The following is a 22,288-nucleotide window of genomic DNA, read 5'->3' as shown; positions in this document are numbered from 1 at the left end:
GTTATTTCCTCATTGAGATAGTCATAGGAGATTTAAGAAACATTTGCAATAGTTACTGTGCACACAAATGAGAATTTCCAGTAACAAGTATGTGTTACAGAAAATTACAGCCAAATGCAGTGTTTCACTGACAGCAGATTGGTTCATCTACTAAAAATATACCTGCCAGTGCTTGAGCAATAGAAATTAGGCAAAAAAAAAAAAAAAAAGGAATATACTTTTAAACTCTGTATTAGAATACATTAAGACAGTTATTGGGAGACCGGATGAAAAAACAGGAAGTAGTCCCTATATTTTTAAAAGAGGCTATGTGTAGTAAACAAGGACAGATGGCATGAGTGGTTAAAAAATAAGTTAATACTAGCAGAAAATTCTGACCACAACTCTAGGAGCATTTTAGATGGACTTTTCTTGCTTGGCCAGCAGCAGACAGCCTAGTAAGAGGTTCTTCCAGCTACCTACTTCATTGCTTACAACATAGCAGTGGATTTCTTACAGGAAGTTCTCCTACCTTTGACCTCTCTGGCTTTCTGCTCCTCTGGTTCTATGCATTAGTTTAACCCCTTCACTGCCAAAACTGTCACCCCAGCCTGCTGTGAGGTATGTCAGAATTTCACTTGTCACCCTCTTATCACAGCAGTCTGCTACCCACAAGCTTGATGAAAACAAACCTTCTCTGCTCACATCTGACGATGTGCCGACCTACTCCGGGTCCCGTGGGTGCGCGTGGGGTGTGATACAGCGGGGGGAGTCGGGTGGCCCAGGACCAACCACCCCACCTTTATAGCAGCCTGATATAGTGTAGCAGCAATATGTGATTCAGTGTATTCACTTTAAAACCTAGGTTTCCACAGTATTATGAGTACCAGGAACAATAACACTCCGATTGTGAACATCACAATGCCCTGTGGCTGTTCTAAGTCCCAATAATTCTCTATACAGACCCAGCTAGACCAGCTAGTGGTATTTACCAATAGTGATTTATTCATTTATTTGTAACTACAATTACTTAACACTTGTTTTATATTTATATATATATATATATATATATATATATATATATATATTACAATTACTTAACACTTGTTTTATATTTATATATATATATATATATATATATATATATATATATATATATATATATATATATATGAGAGAGAGAGAGAGAGAGAGAGAGAGTGTTATTTGGCATAAGCTAAATACTAGGTTACATACACATATATATATATAATTACATGTGACTTACCAATAACATCCAATGCTCCCACATCTCACCAATAACTACGTTACAGCAGCCCTTCAAGTCAGAGATACGGCTTGGCTGGGACCTTTTGTGGTGGTGACGTCCAGGTGATCAGGCCGGGGTCTGCTGTCTGGACTGGAAGTTGCTAGCCTCCGCCTTGTGTCCAGGAGCCCACACCCTTATTCCTGTTAAATCACCTTTTATACTGTTTCTTACTTGGGGGTTCGATACCTGGCCAATTAAAGCGTTTGTTGCCTAATTTGGGCTTTCTATCCTCCCGGCCTGTCAGAACATGTTACAAGATTTCCTCTGTCCTTGGTCTTTTTCTGAACCTCCCCTGAGACCCTCTGATGTTGTACAACCAAGATGTTCTCTTTGGGGGGGCTTCCAGCTACTAGCCCCAGCTGTTCTCTTTGGGGGCTTACTATCTGCTTGTCAGGATGTTCTCTTTGGGGACTCTCCAACTACTTGTCAACTTTCTGATTTCTTTCTCCTGGCCTGACTTCAGACCTTCCCGCCGCTGTATGATAGCATTCCAAGATGGAGTGTATGGTCATTCTGCCTTGCGAGTGAGGCCCGGCCAGCAGGTGCTCGTGCTCCCACAACATCAACTGTGTATTGCATAGGTGCCTCATTCTTCAGACTGAGAGGCATGATATTGCTGCATCATCTCACTTTACACTTTCTTATGGCAGGGAAAGGCATTTGGAATGAATTATGGCATGTATCAAGTTAGAGCTTTTTCTTGCATGTTGATCTTCCTGTTAGTATAAAAAGTTCAAACTCTACTCTGCATCTGCCATAAATTGTAGCTTCTCCCAAGACTACCCTAATGAAGACAGAGGGGCTTTTACGAGTCCTGCCAAGAGATCTGAGTGTAATACATTCTGAAAAAATCCCAGTGTCTGTACAGGAACAAATTGAGAGACTTTCAAAATGTCATGGTTTCCATCCTGGATATGGGCACACTTCTCAAAGTCCCCTACCAGCCTGTCACCAACAGCCCTACAAAGGCTAAAATTAAAACCAGCCTCCCATATCCTGAGAGTCATTTATCATACAAGATACTTTAGTAGGGGTGAGCAAGCTTTTTGTGAGGCCCCACTTTAAGTTAGCCACATAATCAGAACTGATGGAAATTTTACTGCCATTCTTATGAAAAAGAAAACCTTTTGGCACATAAATACGTAGAATGTAAAAAACAGTTAAATCAATATAGAAATGTGACTATACATACATAAAAAGTAACGTCAACATTTTTAATGAAACAGAGTGCATCATATAACTCTTTATCTTTATGTTTCAAGACCCCATCCCACCCACTCTCCAGCTTGGGGGAAAACACCCAAAACCAAAAAGCCAACAGCTCCCTGCTGTTTAAAGAGCCCGCTGCCCCCGCCCCACCCCCAGTCAAAATTAAACAAAATAACTAGAGATCAACATAAACCTGAACTGTTTTGAAAGCTGAACAGGACTGTCCTGGTAGCAGCTTAACCCCCCCACACTCAGCTGCCTCTGCCACATGTGCCCCCCCCCAGCTTGCTCAGACTGGGAGACAGGAAAGGATTCCAGCACTCCCAGGGGACAGGCGCCCCTAGTGGGCAGGGCAGTGCCAGCACAGGTCAGCCTAGCCCAGGGAGGCTTCAGAGGCACTTGTGGCGGAAGTGAGGGGAGAGGGACCAGCAATGAATCTGGCCCTCTGGCAGTGCCAGAAGGAGGCAGGCAGGCAGCACTGTCTTGACCGAGGCTGTGGTGCGGCAGCAGTGGGCCTCCATGGGGTAAAGGGAAGCCAGTTGTGCTGTGCCCCACTTTTGAAATTGTGCCTCCCCAGGGGCTGTGCTTCCCCCTGCTTTTTGCACACCCCTGCCTTCTAGAACCACCAGATCAGACTCTCTATTCAGCAATAGTTTACGTACGTGACAAATACTTGATGATGCTAAGATATAAAACCTCGGTAATGCACCTCTACTCACGAATTGTCAGACATTGTATTCAGGGAAGATGAAAGGACTCCTTTCTGATCCTGGCACTTTAATGGCACAAAACACACGACTTCATCTTCCATGCCTTAGTTTGCGTAACTGAACACTAGTATTGGCAATAATTCAATAGGTAGCAAGAGCCTCCAGGTTTTTACTTCAGTCCAAGATATTCTTCTGGGCATTCGAGGGAACCAGAAACTTGCCAATTTCGTCAATTCTTCCCACTGTTTTTTTTTCAAGAGATGGTCCAAGCCACACAACTTGGATGGAGATCTGAACTGCCACCAGAGGTGGATGTGTTTAGGACTGTGAATCAGTTCATTAGGAGAACCGAGTTCAGCTATAAAGCTTGAATCAGTTTCCAAACTTCTCCATAGCATATGGGGTTTTGTTTCGGGGGCCATCTATTTGTTGTCTAGATGAAACTGAGGCTTGTATTTGTTTATGCACTGAGGTAGAGCAGGAAATATTATACATATTGATTTGAACCGGTGTTCCTTGAAGCTGCATAAGTACCAAATAGCAAGACAGCTGAGTTCAAGTGGGATGCATACAGCCCTTCTTTTGCTTTACCTTCAAAGAATTGCCAGGCTCTCTTATCATTACTATATATGCCCCTGTACGTGACTTGCCTCAGGTAGCAGCCACACCTGCTCCCCACAAGATTTGGGCCTGGCTTCAGGCCTCAGTGGGCCCATGCCTAGCTCCTGGGCAGGCACCACAGCAAATCCAATCCCACAGAGTCAAAGACCCACATCCTGGTGCAGGGCATGCAACAGACAATAGTAAATAACCCCAGGCCCTGGTGCAAGGCAGGGCAGCAGAGAAACAGTCACAGGTGATGCACAGGGAGCAGGCCCAGGCCCTAGTGAGTAGAGTCACATGCCTGGAACAGAGGGGGGAGACAGCCACCCTGAGGTTAGAGGTGGCAGGGGGCACACAGGCCCACCCACTCCACTGCACCCCAGCAGTCTGCTGCCAGGGCCAGCAGGGATCCACACCACAACACAGTCACCCCTGTTAACCCATCTCTCTTCCATATCTGCCCCTCTTTTCCATACCTGGTGCACTAGGTCAAGTGAGTTGCTAGAGTGAGGAGTCCCTCCTTCAGGTCTTCCATCAGGGGTCCCAGTGGTCCAGGTCAATCCTCAGCCTCCTGGCTAAGCACCAGCCAGTCTCCTCTAGGCCCTGAGGGCTGCAGTGCCTCGGCCACAATGGGTAGCGCCTGCTCAGGTTCATCTGGCAGGGGTCCCAGTGGTCCAGGCTAGTTCTCAGAATCCCAGAGCAAAGGATGCTCCTCCCAGGAAGAGAGCTCAGAGCTTCTATCTTCCCTCTCTGTTGGCTATGCCTCTGGTGAGCTCTAGGCTGGGGGTTTTTATACTGGCAGCCCCGCCCCCTTCCAGTCAGGTAAGGGAGCGGGGCTAAATTCCATCCCCCAAGGTGCAGGGAGGGATTCTTCCTCTTCTGAGTCAAGCAGGGGCCACACCTGCTCCATACACTGCCCCCCACCACACACAGTTTTATTTGGTATTAGTTTGGAAGATACGCTGAGTAACAACCTGTGACTTTGCCTTTACTGAGTGGTGTATTCTGTTATGACGCTGTGCTAATAATTATGCACAATAATGTACAAAGTGTAGTTGACACAGTTTGTGGACAAAGGCCTCTGTCCTACACTGTGTTAGTTCACGTAAGATGAATATGATGTTAAGTCTCTGTAGATACTGAGGCCCACATGTTTAAAGTGCACACACGAACTGAGCCCCAAAAACGTCCAAATTCCTGCACTCGGTGCACAACTGCACTTTCAGCCCAGAAGTCTTTTTAGCCCCAACCTAATCACAATTAACTGAACCTCAGTTAGCGGCTACCTTGTTCCCCTTCAGCAGGTCACATCCTCTGATGCCTGTTCACTACACTGAAAATTCCCCCATTTATCCAAGTATATTAAACGTCTCCTATGACACTGGGATAATCAATTGTATTGTATACCCATCTCTGTATAAGACAGAGGGAAAGTTGGATGATGAACTTTTGTTTTCCTGCACCATCTTGTGAAAAGTTGTCAGACTCATAGGGGCCAGTACTATAGCTCTAATACTTGAGCCTTCCTGGGAGATACCTTAGGCTTGTCTCCGCTATGCAGTGGACCGAGGCTCCAGTGATCAATCCACAAGCAGTCGATTTATCGCATTTGCTTAGATGAAATAAATCAATCTCAGAGCACTCTCCTAAACCTCTTGGGTGTAGTTCACTGTCCCACGTAGTGACAGCTAGACCACTCACACAGAGAAAGAATGTGTCCCCTCTGCAGCCTTGGCTGAGAGGCAGCTGGCTTTTAGCTCAAACTGTAGAGGCTCAGGCATTAAGCTCCCAGGGGTCCAGGCTCAAGTCTACCTCATACTGGAGTTACACCAGTACTCCACCAGGGTGAGAAGAGCAGATGTGAGTACGTTGACTTCAGCCAGGCTGTATGCAAACCTGAAGTTTGTAGGGTAGTCCAACAGGAGGGTTTAGTACAGCCCAGACCCCCGTGAGCCTTCACTTGAAACTGAAGGGGGCTGTAGTACAGCAAAAGTGTGTGGTGCTGCCACAAAGCAACAACAGGAGGATGTGTGTTAAGTCAGACTCTGAGCCAGTCCATGCATCGAAGGGAGTTTAATTGTTCTTTTGGTAGCAAGCTACAATATTCATTGGAGATGTAGAACTATTTGTGTTTTGGCCTAGTTATGTATTACCTGTGGACATGAATCATGCTGTTAATATTCATCTGCTGTTGCAGGGCATCCACATGAATGTTGCCTGTGTGCTCTGACTGCAGATGCTGCATTCTTCTTTCATTGCAAGAATAAGCGAGAGAATGCTTCCATCCTAGGCCCCAACACTTGTATACCCCAGCAGGCTCAGGCAGTTACGTCCTTTCACTTGCGTTTTTATCTCAAAGCCAAACCCCCAGTCAGTCCCAACCAAACAGTCCAAGTTATTGTCCAAGGTAGCAGACTGACAGCGGGGCCTGGCCAGTGGAAGTGTGGGGCCCTGAAGGTTTGGAACCTAGGCGACCACCTTGCTCACTTGCCCTAAGGCCGGGCCTGCCCCAAGTTGCAGCATTGCAACATAAAACGGTAAGGTGAGGCTCAGGAATGAGCTCAGACCCACCCCTACTCCCAGTTTGCTTTGTGGATATAGAGTAATTCAGCAGCATAACATTGGCAGGCTCACTTTTCCCTGTTGCATTCAGCCTTCCAGAGCCCCATATGATAAGTCTGTGGCTCTGTGCCCACTACAGGCAAAGCAGCACAGCAAGGTGTCCTTATAGCTACACAGCGGAAGTCAAAATATCCAGATGGAACCACTGAGGTTGTAACCTACCGCAATCTCCTGTTCTTTATTCAGACCTGACAAGCTGAATTAATGTTATCTCAGGCTGCTGCGTTAAAGAGCCTTCAGTGAAAGGAGTAATAACAACAACATTAAAAGGGAGAAGAAAAATACTCTCTCTGCTTCTCTCATTGCCTTTTTTTCCCTCCTTTTCCATCTAGCACAATCCTAATATATGTATTAAAAGTGCTTTTACTGGGGACAAGCAATCAAATAATAAATGGGATTTAGTAGTGGGGGTTGAGAGCGGTGTTAATTCCTAGCTGATGAGCGGGCAATATGAAGGGATACATTAAGAGATTTCAGAAACATGGCTCTTTTTAAAAGATCTCTAAGGACTCCCTTTTCAATGTGCCACAGTCTACCACAGAAGCCAGTCTCAGTGGGGAAGCCACGTTAGTCTGTAGCTTCACAACAAACAAGCAGTCCTGTGGCACCTTAAGACTGTTTTTGTTAGTCCTTAAGGACTGCCTGTTTCTTGTAAAGAAATCACTGTTAATAAGGTAAAATGGGACAGCCCCTGCCAAATAAAACAAGGTGGAGCATGTATAATGAAGCAGAATTCTAAGGTGTAAATATCTGTCTGGTTTAATGTGATGGTATTATTGCACTTGGGTTAAGGACACACTGGCCCCTTCATTACGGCCCCCCACTTAGCAGAGTTTGTAGAAAAACAAAGGCTTTCCCATTCCCACTGCTTGAGGCTACATCTGCAGCTCAAAGATCAGCAAAAGGATGGATTTTATCCTCTATTAATTTATGAGCGGCTCCTTTCCTTTGACTGAAGGAGGTACTTTTAAATGGTTCGGGTATTCAGGCTAACAGTTTGCAGACATAGGAGTTTGCAGTCAGACACCTAAACCCATGCATCGGCGCCTCAGTGTGCAGGCACTGAGCTCCCCGTTGGTGGTAGGCGTGTCACAGAACATACCAAAGACATCCTCCTGCCTCAGTGACCTTGCAGTGAAACATCGGCGAATTAGGGTAAGTGAAATCAGGTACATTGGAGGGGGGGGCCCGTGTAGCACATGGATTACCCCAATAAGACTGAATGCTTGTTTAGTGTAGTGACTCAGGCTTCTTGACGATTATGTATTTTGTTGGTTTGTTTATTTGGGATGGGGATGCCAGACTGTGGTGAGAGGACATGGGAGGAGTGAGATGATGAGAAGGGAGGAAGTTATAAAATAATGAAAAGGGACTATGGAACTCGGTGGAGGATGGGGAGAGGAGTGGGAAGGGGTAAGTGGATGAGTAACACATCTCTTACTGCAGCTCTTTGCTTTGATTCAAGAAAATCCCCATACATGGAGAAAACAGCTCCCAGGGTTATGCTTACAATGAAGTTACTGCATAACTACTTTTCTGGCTGATTAATTGTGAAATCTACTAGTAAACATTCACTGACTGCAAAAACTGATAGCACATAAACTATGGGGTTACTCAGAGTCAGAATCCAGATCTAAACATTGCCAATGGCCCATACATTTAGAACGAATTGGACCAAACCATGAGCCCCAAAATACCCCGGAATCAGGGGAGTGTTGGGAACCAGAATCCCAGTTTTGAAAATGTCTAACACCTTTTTAACAGGCCATAATCGGATCCTGGGATGCAAAACCATACAGTCTGGTGTGTTCGAAATCCACCATGTCATCCACAGTGGGAAAATATGTGGTTTCTATTTCCCCCTGGTTTCTGGGTCCCACCCATTCAGTAGGAAAATGCATCAGCTTGCTTCTCCCCGGCTTTTTAAAAATCCAAATCCAGTATACTTTGCTCATGAAGCAAAGGCAAGGATTATGTATGGGGAGGGTGGGGAACTGAACCATCGCAGATTCATTTTTACCCTGCACCTAATACATTCAGCAGTGCTAGTCATTTAGATGCATCTCCATAGCTCTTCAGTTGTTTGCTGCTGATAGGTGTGGATGACTCAGTCTGACACAGCTGCAGATAGCGAGGTGACATGCAGTTGTGTTGGTAAAGCTATTGGACTATCCAATGTGCAGAAAAGGCTCTTTTCAGACTGCATGACAAGAGAAACAATGGCAGCCGGGTTCACAAAGCCTTTGTTGAGCTCTTCCCCATCATTTTGGTCGGCAGCTGTTTTTCAGAGGGTGACTTGGCTTGATCGCCTTCATACTGGGGGGTAGTCAGATCAGAACTTAACTTGCTGGAACATTAGCAAGGAAAAGAGAAGAGTAATGCTACACACCTCTTGCTTGTCAACACAAAATAATCTAATAGCATGAAGGACAGCACAAAACGTGGCTCTATATTCTTCCCAAATATTATAGTCCCCAGCCTCCTCATTAGCCATCATTGTTTCCATTATACTACTGGGAGATGAGAAGTAATTAGTCTGCATAACCCAAATACCTTGTGGAATGTACTGCAGTGTAAACTATAATAAAATTTTTAATCACCAAATATATCCTATACACGGAAGCTATAAATAGCAGAGATGCTGGAGTGTGCATTTTCCAAACATACACCAAACACTTCTCTTAAGTTGGCAAAATCAGTTGGCTTACCAAATGGACTCATCCATTTCCATGAAAGAATGATCAATGAAACAAAGATCATTAGTTCTTCTTGTTTATTGGGTCCTGAGTATGTGTGTGGCACTTTAATCCCCAAAGGCACTTGCAAGAAATATTTATAATTAATGCACAAGTTCCTAGTAACTATTGCCTTTCCAGGGAAGGACATAAGACTGTGGAAGACATAGCTAGTAACAAGCTGCAATTAGACTCATGCTAAAGCTTTGGCAAAATTTTAGGTACCATCTAATGTAGGCAAACTCAAGCTGGCTTCCATTTTATTTTGTGTCCAGGCATCTTAACACACTTAGGAGCGCTATTTCTGACCCCAAAATGGAGGGCTGGATTGGGTCTAGTAGACTCAGGCCTGTGTTGGAGGTTGCGTGATGCCCCACTATCTCAGCAACCTCTTGAGGAGGCTGGTTCTTCTGTGGCACTAGCAGAGAGCATTCCCGCCACTCTGGGAGGAGGAATTGTAGTTGCTATTGCCCCCCTGGGAAAGAGGAGCCTCCTTGTGAAACACTCAATCAAAGGGCATTATAACAAGCATAAAATTTCTCCGATAGGCTGGGCAGTGGGTGAAGGCCGAGCTGAGGCAGGCAAGCCCCAGCCCCACGCCTTCTGCTCCAGGCCCCACCCCTTCATCAACCTCTTCACACTCCCCATGGAACCAAACCCTGCTCATCCCCTGTCTGATCCTTCCCAGCCACCTGGGGAGCTGGTGTGGCCATCCATGGTCCCAGGCTTCCTGGGCAGCCAAGGATTGTAGGCAGTTTTAGGAGGGCAATGCTTTCGCTTGCCTATATCTGCCATTGCCCATGAGTACAAACCACAGTCTGATTTCCAGCTCAGCACACTGACTGCTGCTGCATCCCAGTGAAAGGGATCAGCAAACAATTGCTTGGGGGAGCAGAGGCAAAGAGGAAGCAGATAGGTAGATAATGCTCTCTCCTATCATCTGCAAGAAGGTGAAGATTCTTGGAATGCATGTTCGTCCCCTTGTCAAAAACATGGAAGCAATGACTCTCATGCAGCTCAGCTGTGCTGGGAGAGGAGTAAGTGGCTGGGCAATTCATTATTGTATGTACAGGAAAGGGATGTTTGCAGATGCCCGAGTGCTGCAGGGCCTGCGGCTAAGTGTATTACACTTGGGCAGTATTGTGGCTCATAGGTGATATTGACGCACTGCTGCTGAAGGCTGATTTGTTTCGTCTCACCCAATGAAATGGCAGGACATGACACAATGTGCTGAGACAGCCTGACATGACCTCATCCACCCGCCACCCACTGAAGTATTAAGGTACAGGAGCTCCAGTGGATGTACATTTGAAATGGCTCCACTGACTTGAGAGGGAAGCAATTGCTGGAATTAGTCCGCTAGCCTAAGACTTGGGGAAGTGGGGCAACCCGGTGCAAGTGACATTGTCGCTCTGGCCCAGACCCTCAAAGGCCTAAGTCTTGCAATGCTGAGCATCACGACTCCTCGAAATGCACAGGAACATTGAGGAGATCGACAAAGCCCTACTTAGGCGTCTATTGTTATTACACAATGAATGGGGAGAGATCAGAGTGTTAGCCCGTGAGCCACCTAAACAACCCAATGGGAGCTACTGATGTCAGAGGTGGACTCCTCCCTAAGGCCTAGACTTAGGTGCCTGTCTCTGCTTAGTGATCCACAAATGGGAAACAATCCCCTGGGGCTCAGGTGGGAGATAGGGGTCCTAGGGTAAGGCAGCTGGCCACGTGCCCAGAAGCAGCAACATAGACATCCAGGAGCTTCTGCCTTGAACGTATAGGCACCAACTGAAAGTATAGGCCACCAATCCACCGTTTTGTGGATTGCAGTGGACCCAACATTGAGACTAACCAAGTCTGGGGTTTAGATGCCTTTCTGGATCTGGGCCTCATCTGTAAAATGGAAAGGAAAGCACTCACTTTCCTACCTGCCCAAAGAGTTGTGATCAGTTTTCCCTCAAAGCTGCACACTTGTGCGGACCCTCAGGAGAAAATCAGATGCTGCCTAGCTGATTAGCAGTGCGCCCACAACTAGGTTTTGTGTTTCTATTCATGGTGCACATTTGCACCGGCCTTGGTGCACATAATAAATGTATTCAGCACATGGATGGAAAAAATCTACTCCTAGATGGAAAAGATTTGAGGGAATGTGGGTTGTGATGGTAAAGTGCTCAGTTCGCATGTTAGTGGGGCCACTTCAGACAGTAAGAGATTTCTATTGATGCCAAACCTGTCCCAGCTAATGATATGTCGAATGCATGCATGTATGTATGTATTCTTTGGCAAAACAGGATTCAAACCATGCAGCCGGAGGAGGTGGCGGCAAAGGGAATCTTTAGGAAACATTTCAAAATGTAAATAACAGGTTTCTGAGGCAGAGATAAAGCATGAGATTAGGGTTTGAATTATGCTGGATAATTAGTGTAGTAGGTAATTATTTCAGAGCTGGCACATCTGCAAATGCAGCACTGCTACTGAATTAGAAAATCCTCATGGCCACTAAAATTAAATGGCCACAGCAATTCTCTGGGCAAGAGATCTCTAGGCAAGATTAATGAGCCATTTAACAGGCAGGGATTTGCCAAAGGGTTGTGCAGACGTTACCGTGTCACCTCATTGCCATGGATACCAATACCGTTTCTTTGGGATTAAAAAAATCGATGTGCCATGTCGTGGGTTTTTGGAGCTCGACTGAGGTAGGTGGTTTTGACTCCACCTGAAGATGTGTTAAGGTTTCACTAGTGAGTGATGACGTTGGGGGAGGACAGAAGCAAGGGGCACAGATGTGGCCTGCAGGAGCTGAAGGAAAGGGTAGTGCCATCATACCTTGCCCTGAGTACAGGATTGCTATGGCAACAAGGGCATGTTGCAGCACACATGTGGATGGATTTTCAGAGGAAACCTGATTGTTGTTATTGAAAAAGCCATTACAGAAAAATGATGAATGAGCTGAGTGAGGAAGGTGTCCACACGTGTGGTGGGAGGGCAGCTGAAAAGGCTCCAGCAAGACCTGAGCATCCAGGCCCGGCTGACACTGCAATGCGTGGCAGGGAAGGCATAGCTCCGCCAGTGGCTGTGCCTGGTGAATAGAGCCCAGGAGGGTCCGTTCTCTGCTCTGCCTGGCAGTGGTGAAAGATCAGGGTGTAGCTTTTATATACTGACCAGCATCCTGACCGCCTCTCTCGGTAGAAGTGGTGACAATGCCAGAGCCTGTAAGCTAGCAGTGTCAGGTGCAGAACAGCTACTGTTCTATTGTCTGCAGTCACTACAGGTTGCATATGTGTCTTGCTCTGGCTGGTATGTTAAGATACCTGAAATATGACTGATGCTACAGGGTGTGACATTGTATTCAACTTCTTCTCTTTTATTATTCCTCTGTGAAAGGGCAGCCCTCTTCTCCCTCGCAGTAACTCACTTCTCAAAACAATGCCAGCAGCTTGCCTTATTAGAGGTTTGGGGTTACTTATTAACTGCCAGTTGTGATCTCAGCCTTGTAGAACACAGAGAGAGCTACAGTCCCCAAATTTATACTCAAAATCAAGCTGACCTGATCACCTAGGTTCTCCAAACAGTTGTGCAAATAACTGAACCAAGTTTGATCTGGAATCTCTGGGGGATTCACAGCTGCAAAGGAGGACAAGCTTGAGTAATCTGGGCCACATTTAGCAGGTTGGTTGTCTTTTTTTGGAAAGAACTCATAGTACAGTTGCACGTCTGTGACAAATCAGGTGATGTCCAAATGGACTTGGCATCAGGATCCCCCACCCCAAGAGGTGGGCGCATTTAACTTGACTGGGGCCAGGCATAATTAACTCCAAAACTTTACACACACACTCCTTCCCCACAGACACACGGGGCTTTGCTCTTGTCTGAAATGGAGACATACAAAGATTTAATTCAGACAAAAAGTCAGTTGGGTTAAATGCAGAGCAATAACAAATAACTAGTTGTTGGCCTCCTTCCTATAATTGTTGCCTACAGAGACTGCCAAGCTCCTCCCAGCATAGCATGCAGCTCTTTAAAGACTTCTTTGTGGCTCCTGATGCCATAATTGCAAAGTAAAACCCTCATGATTATTTTTAATATTTTGGTGAACATCTATAAGCCAAACAATGAACAACTTATACCTAAGGAACAAACGATATGTGAACTCAAATTATTGGATAATTTCTCCTTTAATATATGTGCAGTGCATTGTGGGATGTGTGTGTGTGCTGTTCTTAAAATAAGGGTTACAAAAAGTATGGTTTGACATTATTTATTAAGGACTGGCTTGTGTTCACATGCATTGCGGCTCGAGAATGATAGAGTTCTTTACCAAATTTTTTTTTTTTAAAAAAGAGGCTCTTCTTGCTCGTGTGGTTGCCAACCCCTGGGCTTTGTGGATAACAAGGCTGATAAAATACTGCCTCAGATGATTTTAGAACAGTTCATGTAGCATATTGAGACTTTGGCTGAGTTTTGCTGTGGGGATTAGGCAGGTGATGTGTTTCTGCGATCCTCTGAATGTGAAGGTGAGCTCTCTGTGCACGCATGCATGTGTGCCAAGAAAAGTATTCTCACCCCCCTTTTCTGCCCAAAAGTTTATCTTGCATCATCATCAGTGCAAAGTTTATTTCCCCAGTAAACAGCTGCTGTGTAAAACTATTTTCATTGCTCTATCTGCTGTTCTCAGCACCTCTGGACTCAGGACAGCACATCCCCTCTGGACAGTATAGAAGAGGAATCTTGGTTGGCTATTTTTGCAGTCAGGGTTATGTGGGTCTATTTGCCTTCTGGCCACCCTCCAGCACAGTGTCAGGAGATTCCCTGGGAGAAGGCTCTCTTCAAAGATGTCGAAGCTACAGATAGCTCAGCTCTGTGCTTGTGTGTTAAGTGCAAATGCTGGGGTTTTTCTTTCTTTTTGGTGCTACTGTTACCTCCATCCAGAGACCTGGGCAAAATGTAGCTTAGATCAAAGGGCCAGGCCAATTACCTCTACCTGATCCTGCCCACACTTAGAAAGCTACCTCTGTGCAAAATCTGGCCACAGTGCTGAACTGACATGCTTCAAACACTGTGTGGGCTGAGCTGAATGAATTTCCAACTTATGCTACAGACTTATGGAAGGGCAAAGCCATAGCACAATGTGGATATGTGATCCAAACATGGCCCCATTCCATCTCAACTGCCAAGCCCTGGTTGTATTTTGATTAGGGAGGGGCACTGCCAGGTAGCCAACAACCCAGCATGCACATTTCAGACTATAGCTGGGACTTTTCAGCTTGGAAGAAGGAGGCTATGGGGGATAGGATAGAAGTCTATAAAATCACGACTGGTGTGGGAAAAGTGACTAAGAAAAAGTTATTTACTTGTTCCCAGAATAAAAGAACTAGGGGTCACCAAATGAAATTAATGGGCAGCAGGTTTTAAACTCACAAAAGGAAGTTTTCCTTCATGCAGCACATAGTAGGCCAATGGATTTCTCAGGGCTTTCTCAGTTCTGCTCCAGAATCTGAGGTTAGTCTTTAAGGTGCTACAGGACTGCTTGCTTTGTTTTGCTAAGATACAGACTAACACGGCTACCTCTCTCAGTCTAAGGCTGGTGACAAGTATCAGGGGGTGGCTGTTCTAGTCTGTATCCGCAAAACACAACAAGAAGTCCTGTGGCACCTTACAGACCAATGGATTCCTCTGGAATTTCCACTACATGCATCTGACGACGTGGATCTTTGCCCACGAAAGCTTATGGTCCAATAAATCTGTTATTGCCACAGGACTTCTCATTGTTTCAGCCTAAGGAGTGGCTTTTCTTGCTCTGCTTTAGGTGTAAATGAAGCCATTACTAATGACAGGACAGATCTTAAATGATGAACCCAGGTTTTGGCATGGGAAACATTTTTCACGAAATCTTGGTGTTGCTCCATGGTCCAGGGGCCAGTAGTTTTACACAGGGCTACATTTCATGCCAAGTTTGTATTTACACTGACAAGGGCTATAGAGGAACTGAATTTGCCTCTCATTCATCATGTAAGATCCTCCTCAGCGCACGTGAATTAATACAGCTCTTCTCACAGGACTCAGTCTCCCAGCTGATATGTGTCTACATGGATGTCAGTGTGCCCTGCAGCACAGGTCGCCCGAAGCTAGTAACATTGTGTTTCCCTCTTTCCCAGGACCACGCAGATATTGAGTGGAAGTTTGCACGGACAAAGCTGTGGATGAGTTACTTTGATGAAGGTGGCACTCTGCCGCCTCCTTTTAACATTATCCCAAGTCCCAAGTCAATCTGGTACCTTTGCAAGTGGATCCACAAGCAACTGTGCCCAGACAAGGACTCGGAAGATGAACAGAAGAGGCACGAAAACCTAAAAACGTTCACAGTAAGGAGCCTTATAGTTTAGTATTTCATTTGCCCAGAATAGTACTCATTAATCCAGACTCATAGATTCCCATAGACTTTTGCTTTTAATAGTGGGCTGTGGCTGAACCACAAAGAGCCAGTGGGAGACATGATTCAGGCCCATATAATATACATTTTCCTATTTAATTTCAGGAACGGCATGCTGACAACCTGATTCAGAATCAACATTACCAGGTAAAGCCTCCAGTACATTAAGTCATTTATTGCCCCTTTCTTGCTTGTGCTTGATTGGCTTGCAGCATCCTGACAGCAGAGTGCTGTGATATGTTTTGACGCATGTATAGGTTCTGAGAGGTTTCTGCTCATTGTGCAATAAAATGTGCAGAGCTTCTTCCAAACAGTCTGTGTGGTTCAGTTCAGTGACTCGCTTGTCACCTCTGACTTCTTCAGCCAGAATGCAAAAGCTGGGTGAAATCCTGGCCCACTGAAGGCTCTAGCAAAATTCTCGTTGGCTTCAGTCAGGCCAGAACTTCATGCCTGGTCATGCAATGAAGTGAAATCTTCCTCAAAATTGCCGTGGAGACAACTCTAAAAAGAGTCAAAAAGCTAAGTCATGTGCGTGCAGTGACCCCCTAGACCATCACCAAGAAGGAGTCTTTTACTGACTGAGGAAGGCTCAGATGATAGAAATGATTTCTTCTGCTGCAACAACTCCTGTAGCTCCTGTTTGTTCTTTGCCTGCCTGGGTTCAAAAATTCATCGGTTTCAAGCTACAACAGAATGAATGTGTACTTACAGTACCAGCTACCTGAACCCAATGTGATGCATTATACCAGTATTCCAGAAGGAAAAGCAATAGTTATAATAAATCACTCTGAATGTTGTTGTATATTGCAGCCCGTCTACATTTTCACAATGATTTTGGGTGCTTTACTTTTCGGATGTCTAAAACTGAGACACCTTAAAGGGGATTAGTTTTCAGAGGACAGACACCGGGTATTTTCTGAAACTTGGGCCTCCCCTACGGGTGCATCTACACTAGCTGGCTACTTCAAAGGAGCTGGCACAACATCGAAATAGTACGCGTTGTGTCTACACGCCCCGTGTGCTATTTCGACGTTGAAATCGCTGAGACGTCGAAATCGCTATTCCCATCCAAAGATGGGAATAGCGCTCTGCTTCGACGTTCAGGTAGGGCATGTGTAGACGATCCACGTCTTGCTATGTCGAAATAGCAGGGTCCTCCATGGCGGCCATCAGCTGAGGGGTTGAGAGACGCTCTGTCCAGCCCCTGCAGAGCTCTATGGTCACCGCATGCAGCAGCCCTTAGCCAAGGGCTTCTGGCTGCTGCTGCAGCTGGGGGTCCATGCTACGTGCACGGGGTCTGCAACCGGTTGTCGGCTCTGTGGATCTCGCGCTGTGCAGGCCCAGTGTGTGTGGGAGAGGCCCTTTAAGGGAGGGGCTTGGGGCTTTGCTGGCCCCTTTTTTCGACGGGGAGCACTTGTGTGTGTGGACACTCTGCATTTCCTTCCAGGGCGGCTCCTGCTGACGTTCTCCCTCGCTAATTCGACGCTGAACATCGATGGCACCAGCCCTGAAGAACGTGTAGACGATATGCGTCAAAGCAGCCTATTTAGATGTTCTTACGTCTAAATAGGCTACTTCGACGTAGTGTGCTAGTGTAGACGTAGCCTACATGTCTTACCATGAATACCACAAAGCCAAGGCAGGCGCTGCCATTCTTGAAAGTGTCGGTCTCAGAGCTTTTAGACTTCACTGGGCTGTTGACAAAGAGGATTTTGAAAGATGTTGCTGGAGTCAAGGCTTCCTTTGAACATCCTGTGCTAAATTATTAACCCTAACAGTCTGTCTGAGGGATGTCCCTTGTAGGCTTGCTCTCCCCTCATAGGGGCATAGAGAGGTTGAGGGCAACATTTGTAGGGCAGAGGCGTGGTGAGAAATGGTGCAGGTGCACACCTGTGTTTGCAAACATATCTAATGTCGCCAAATACCAATTTGCTTATGTAATTACAGCCATTACATGCACACAGGCAGCTACAAATGGGCACATACATTTACTTGCACAGGTGGCTCTCTTCCCACCCAAAATTCGGACTGTCTAGCCTGGGACCACAGAAGGAATCAGAGGCCCAGGGCAAGTCACTAAGATCTTATCCTCCAGAGATCATCTTTTACAGATGACAGAGTAGGGGTGGACAATAATTTTTGATGGCAGGAGCACGCCAAGACTTTGGAAAGTGGTTACAGGCTGCACTCTTCCATGATATCGATGGAGGAGGCACCGATCTAGGATGGAGCTTGGGTGCAGAAGAGCGATTGGGATTAGGGATTGGGGTGGAGGATGGGCACGTGTGGTCCAGCAGGGACTCTGGGTGAAGGAGGTGGTTGTGACCTGGGGCAGGGGTCTGAGATGCAGGAGGGAGTGCAGGGGATTGGGTGTGACCTGGGGCAGTGGACTCAGGGGCAGCCGGGGGTTCAAGGGTTTGAGTTGTGACCTAGGGCAGGGGGTTAGGGTGCAGGGTCTCAGGGAGGGGCATGGGTGCAGGAGGAGGGGCAGAGGGTTAGGCTTATGTGGGGGATGAGAGCTGGGGGGAGGGAGAGACTGTGGTACCAAACACAGGCTCTGGCCGGGAGACATTTCTAGGCAGCTCCTCTGGCAGGCTGTCTTCCTGCTTCAGACCCCCCAGCCACTTTGTGGAGCTCCCTGCTCCAGATGCCAGAGAGGAGTGCGAGGCTTTGCTTGCTGCTCCTGCCTCCCAGCAAAATTTCTGAGCTCCTGTTGGCCAGAAACCAGCCCATGGGAGCTAAGATATTTTGCAAGGGTGCAGGAGCAGGACATGAAGCCCTCGCCCCACCACCTGGCATCTAGAGCAGAGAGATACAGCCGGCAGGAAGCCACTTAAAGTAGCAGCTGGTTGCTCTGTGCCTGAGGTGCACCTTGTGCTGGATCTGCTGGCTTGGATCCATGGGCAGTATCCTCCTCACCCCTGTGATAGACTGGCCATGCTCAGGATATACTGCACCCTTGGATAAATGCCATGGTTCCCATTTACTTCAGCAAGACACTTTACATCCATGTGGGCAAATGTGGCTCTAAATTGGGGGCTCTCCAAGTGTGGTCTGTGAATCACAAGCGATCTGCAACCATCTTGCAGGCGAGCCAAGGGCATGGGATTTGTCCCCTCCTCCTGCAGCAGAGAGCCTGTCCTGGGTCTCAAGCCCCATGTCCCACCCCTTACATTGCAGTTGCATATCTATGTTTTTATGCTCCAGCAGAATATAAATACTGTGATATTTAGAGAGAAGCGAATACATTTAGTCATCATGGGTGATTGGCTGGAGGTCCGCGGGAAGGTTTGCATTGAGCAGGGTGGGCTTTGGGCTAAAATACTTGCGAATCACTGCTCTAAATGAATCTAGGGAGTTCTGTCTGCTCTTCAGCATATGTATTTGGTTTGCTATGGAGTGGTCTGTGACTCACGACTGTGGGAAAAACAAATCTCCCAGTGACATGTTTAGTGGTTCCTTGATACCTGGCATATATATATGAGATTTGTATATGAGACATGAAATCTCTTCTCCCACAAGCATTGTGACATCCATACAATACTAATACAGGACTTTGACTTATTAGGCTTAACAGCTGAGCTTTCAAGCCACAAGATGCCCCATTTTTCAACTCCCAAGGCAGCTCTCTAAGTCCGTAAAGAGTGGGACACAGAGGTAACAGACTGAAAATACGAGGAGACCACACAGGCTGGCAGCTGAATCATTCATGTTCTTTTATGTTCCAGGAAGTGATCAGAAATCTAGTGAAAAGATATGTTGCAGCAATGATACGAAATTCAAAAACCAATGAGGGATTAACAGAAGAAAATTTTAAGGTAATCCTTTTTTTCTGTAATTTTAAGGTATTTCCTTATTTCAATACCTCACATCACAATTTCTTTTGCTACACTCAGTAATATTACCTCCTTTGTAAAGCACTGTGACACCTACTGATGAAAGTATTATTCTGTATTTTTGTGATCTTACGTCTATGTGCATTTTTGTGAGCGAAGAGGGAACCTCCCCAAGTTCCTCTAGGCCAGGGATGAGCAAAGTGGAGGTGGGTCCCCTCGGGAAAGGTGTGAAATTTCCATAGGGGGGCACAGAGTGATTGGCCGCTAGGGGTCAAGCTCATCCATCTAGTTAAAAAGGTTGAAATACACTACTGTTTCTATGTCTGTGTATTCACATTTAGATACTGATGAAGTGTTTACATTCTATAGCCTTTTATTTTCTCACATGCCTAAAGGGGTTTTTGTTTTGGTTTGATTTGTTTTTTTTTTTCATATGAACACACCCATAATTTCTGTCAGTTTGGATGACATTAGCCAGGTCGTGGGGGCCCAGCTAATTACAGGGAAGAAAAGCGGGGCCCCACGTAAAATGTTTGCTCACCCATGCTCTAGGCTTTAGCAGTTTAGTATAGTCTAAAGTGCAGTTGCTTGGTCTTGATTAGGATATTAGAAGGTATTAATCAGATTGAGTTCACTTGGTTTAACATCACATCTCTAAATGCTAGTCTAGATCAGACCAAAGACCGTGCGCATGAACCATAAGACCAGTGGCAAAGGAAGACAAGGATGCAAAATAGCAGGCCAGTCCAAGGCAGCCCTGAAGGGACAGTTTTTGATGAAAATCAGGAGATGAAACATCACCGTATGTGACAGCTGGTCTATGTCATTCCCTTAGTATGCCTGAGCTTCTAGGGGAGGCAGTCCCAAAGGAGGAAACATCTGTCACCTAAATTAAACGTGCAACCCATCAATCAAGGCATCTTGTACATTTTAGCAGAGCCTTCCACTCCCACCACATTAATGAACATCTTAATTAGATTTTTTTTTTTTTTTAAATATTCCTTTTCTTTTTCTTGGTGTCAAGAGGCCTAACCTAAGGGCACAGGAGATCTAATGAGGCATTCTCTCTCTCCAGGCACAGAAAACTAATGTGTTTCTTCAGCCACTGACTAATGAAAGATTTATCTGGTATTCTTGTACACAGTGATTTGGTATCACACATTTGCATAGCTTTGAACACTCCTGTCTGGGGAATACAATCATTCTTTCATGTCACTGATGAAGCTTCTGAGTGTAATTCATTTTCCCTCTTGCTGTAGGAATTAAAGCAGGACATATCCAGCTTTCGCTATGAAGTTCTTGACCTCCTGGGAAACAGGAAACCCCAGAGAAGAAGCTACTCTACTAGCAGCACAGAGGTCTCCCAAAAAGAGGAAACCAATGAGGATGGTGCTGGAGAAAAAGCCAAGGCCAAGAGCGTTTCTTTCAACATAGCCAACAAGAAAAAAGATTTCAATGTCTCAGCTCTGATTAAAACCATGTCTGGGATTGAGATTGTGGAGGAGAAACCAAAAAGCAATGGAATAAATAAGCGCTCCTTTGTCCGAAATGGGAATAGGGTTCAGAGACTCTCAAGCTCCAAGAAAGAGTCTTTCAAGAGACTGGGGCTCCTGTTCTCCAAGATGAACGGGCATGTGCCTGAGCCACATTCAGAGCCTATGTACACGATTTCAGATGGTGTCATTCAGCCACATTACATGTGGCAAGACATTAAATACTCTCAGATGGATAAAGAGAGAGAAGAGAACTGCTCCAAAAGTGAAATTAACCTCAATGAGGTGGACTACAGTGGGAACCTGAGACTTACAGGACAGAGCAAGGAATGCCCTATGGTTCGTACCAGCTCCCTTCACTGTGCTTCCAATATTTGCTCCTCTAATTCCAAACTTATAGACTCCTCAGAGGACGTGTTTGACTCTTGGGGAGAGACCTGTGACTTGCTTATAAACCAGTGGAAAGATGGGCAGGAAGATCATGTTACAACTCGACTATAAGTAAAGTTATTTAACACCTAGAACGTAGCTAAATGTTTGCAAGTGTTTGCGATGGGCGATGATTCAGAGTCAGGATTCCCGTTCAGTCCCTAGCATCGGGTGTAGACCTCGAGTTATTTTAGCCTGCTTTATAGTCACCTTTACTACATTTTTATTTTCCTTTTTACACTCACTGATGCTGAACTATTTACTAGTGGGGGGCCAATAATTGTAAAGGATGAACCGGCAGAGGTGCAGACTGATGTTCCCTACCAGTTGCTATGCTTTAGCCTGTGTGTGCTCACTGTAGACCCCCCAGATGGAGTCTTCAGAGCCCACCAACCTCAGACCTATTGGAGGTGGCTGAGTAAAGGACCTGTACAGTTGTTCTCCAGGGCCAGATGCTGTCTCCTGATTGAACGGGTACAGGGACATGAGGGAGGACAGAGGAGTCCTAGTGGACCCAGGCCTTTGTGGTCACTGTTTTTTCCTGCAGGGAGGGGACATGGGGAAGAGGTTGGGACCCAGAGAGGGCCTATGGGGAAGAAAGGGCAGATCATTGCTCTACCTGCAGGAAAGAGAGCGCTAAGGGAAGGTGTCAAAGAGAGCCCAGGCCTAGGAGAGTTGCTTCTCTCAACATGGGGATGGGGACCCTCTGCCCCATATGGGGACAGGGTACTGATCCAGCTTCTCCATGTGCTCCGAGCCCAGTGCTGGTGGGTGTAAGATTCCTGACCCTGATCCTAACTCTGGGCTCTTGGCCTGGAAGGTCACCTTTGGCCTGGCACGATGATGCCAGAGGCAGCCAATTTGAGATCTGGGCCTGGTCGAGGGAGTCACTTCCTGCATTATTAATGGCAGGCACAAAAGCTGAGTGGTTCTGTG

The 22,288-nt window shown here is 46.2% G+C and overlaps 1 protein-coding gene across 1 annotated transcript in view; it reads left to right on the top strand.

The window, feature by feature from the left end:
- The window catches only part of TRPC5 (transient receptor potential cation channel subfamily C member 5), a 105,440-nt gene extending 84,016 nt beyond the window's left edge, over nucleotides 1–21,424 (top strand). The window contains exons 7-10 of the mRNA XM_075007696.1: nucleotides 15,320–15,526; nucleotides 15,700–15,741; nucleotides 19,323–19,412; nucleotides 20,690–21,424. Coding sequence (XP_074863797.1) covers nucleotides 15,320–15,526; nucleotides 15,700–15,741; nucleotides 19,323–19,412; nucleotides 20,690–21,424 — 1,074 coding nt within the window. The remainder of the gene's footprint in view (nucleotides 1–15,319; nucleotides 15,527–15,699; nucleotides 15,742–19,322; nucleotides 19,413–20,689) is intronic.
- The last annotated feature ends 864 nt before the right edge of the window (nucleotides 21,425–22,288 follow it).

This window comes from Carettochelys insculpta, chromosome 13, assembly GCF_033958435.1.
Source record: "Carettochelys insculpta isolate YL-2023 chromosome 13, ASM3395843v1, whole genome shotgun sequence".
Classification (NCBI taxonomy): domain Eukaryota; kingdom Metazoa; phylum Chordata; order Testudines; family Carettochelyidae; genus Carettochelys; species Carettochelys insculpta.
Note: the sequence above shows the minus strand (reverse complement) of the source record. Positions and strands in the feature narration are given on the sequence as shown.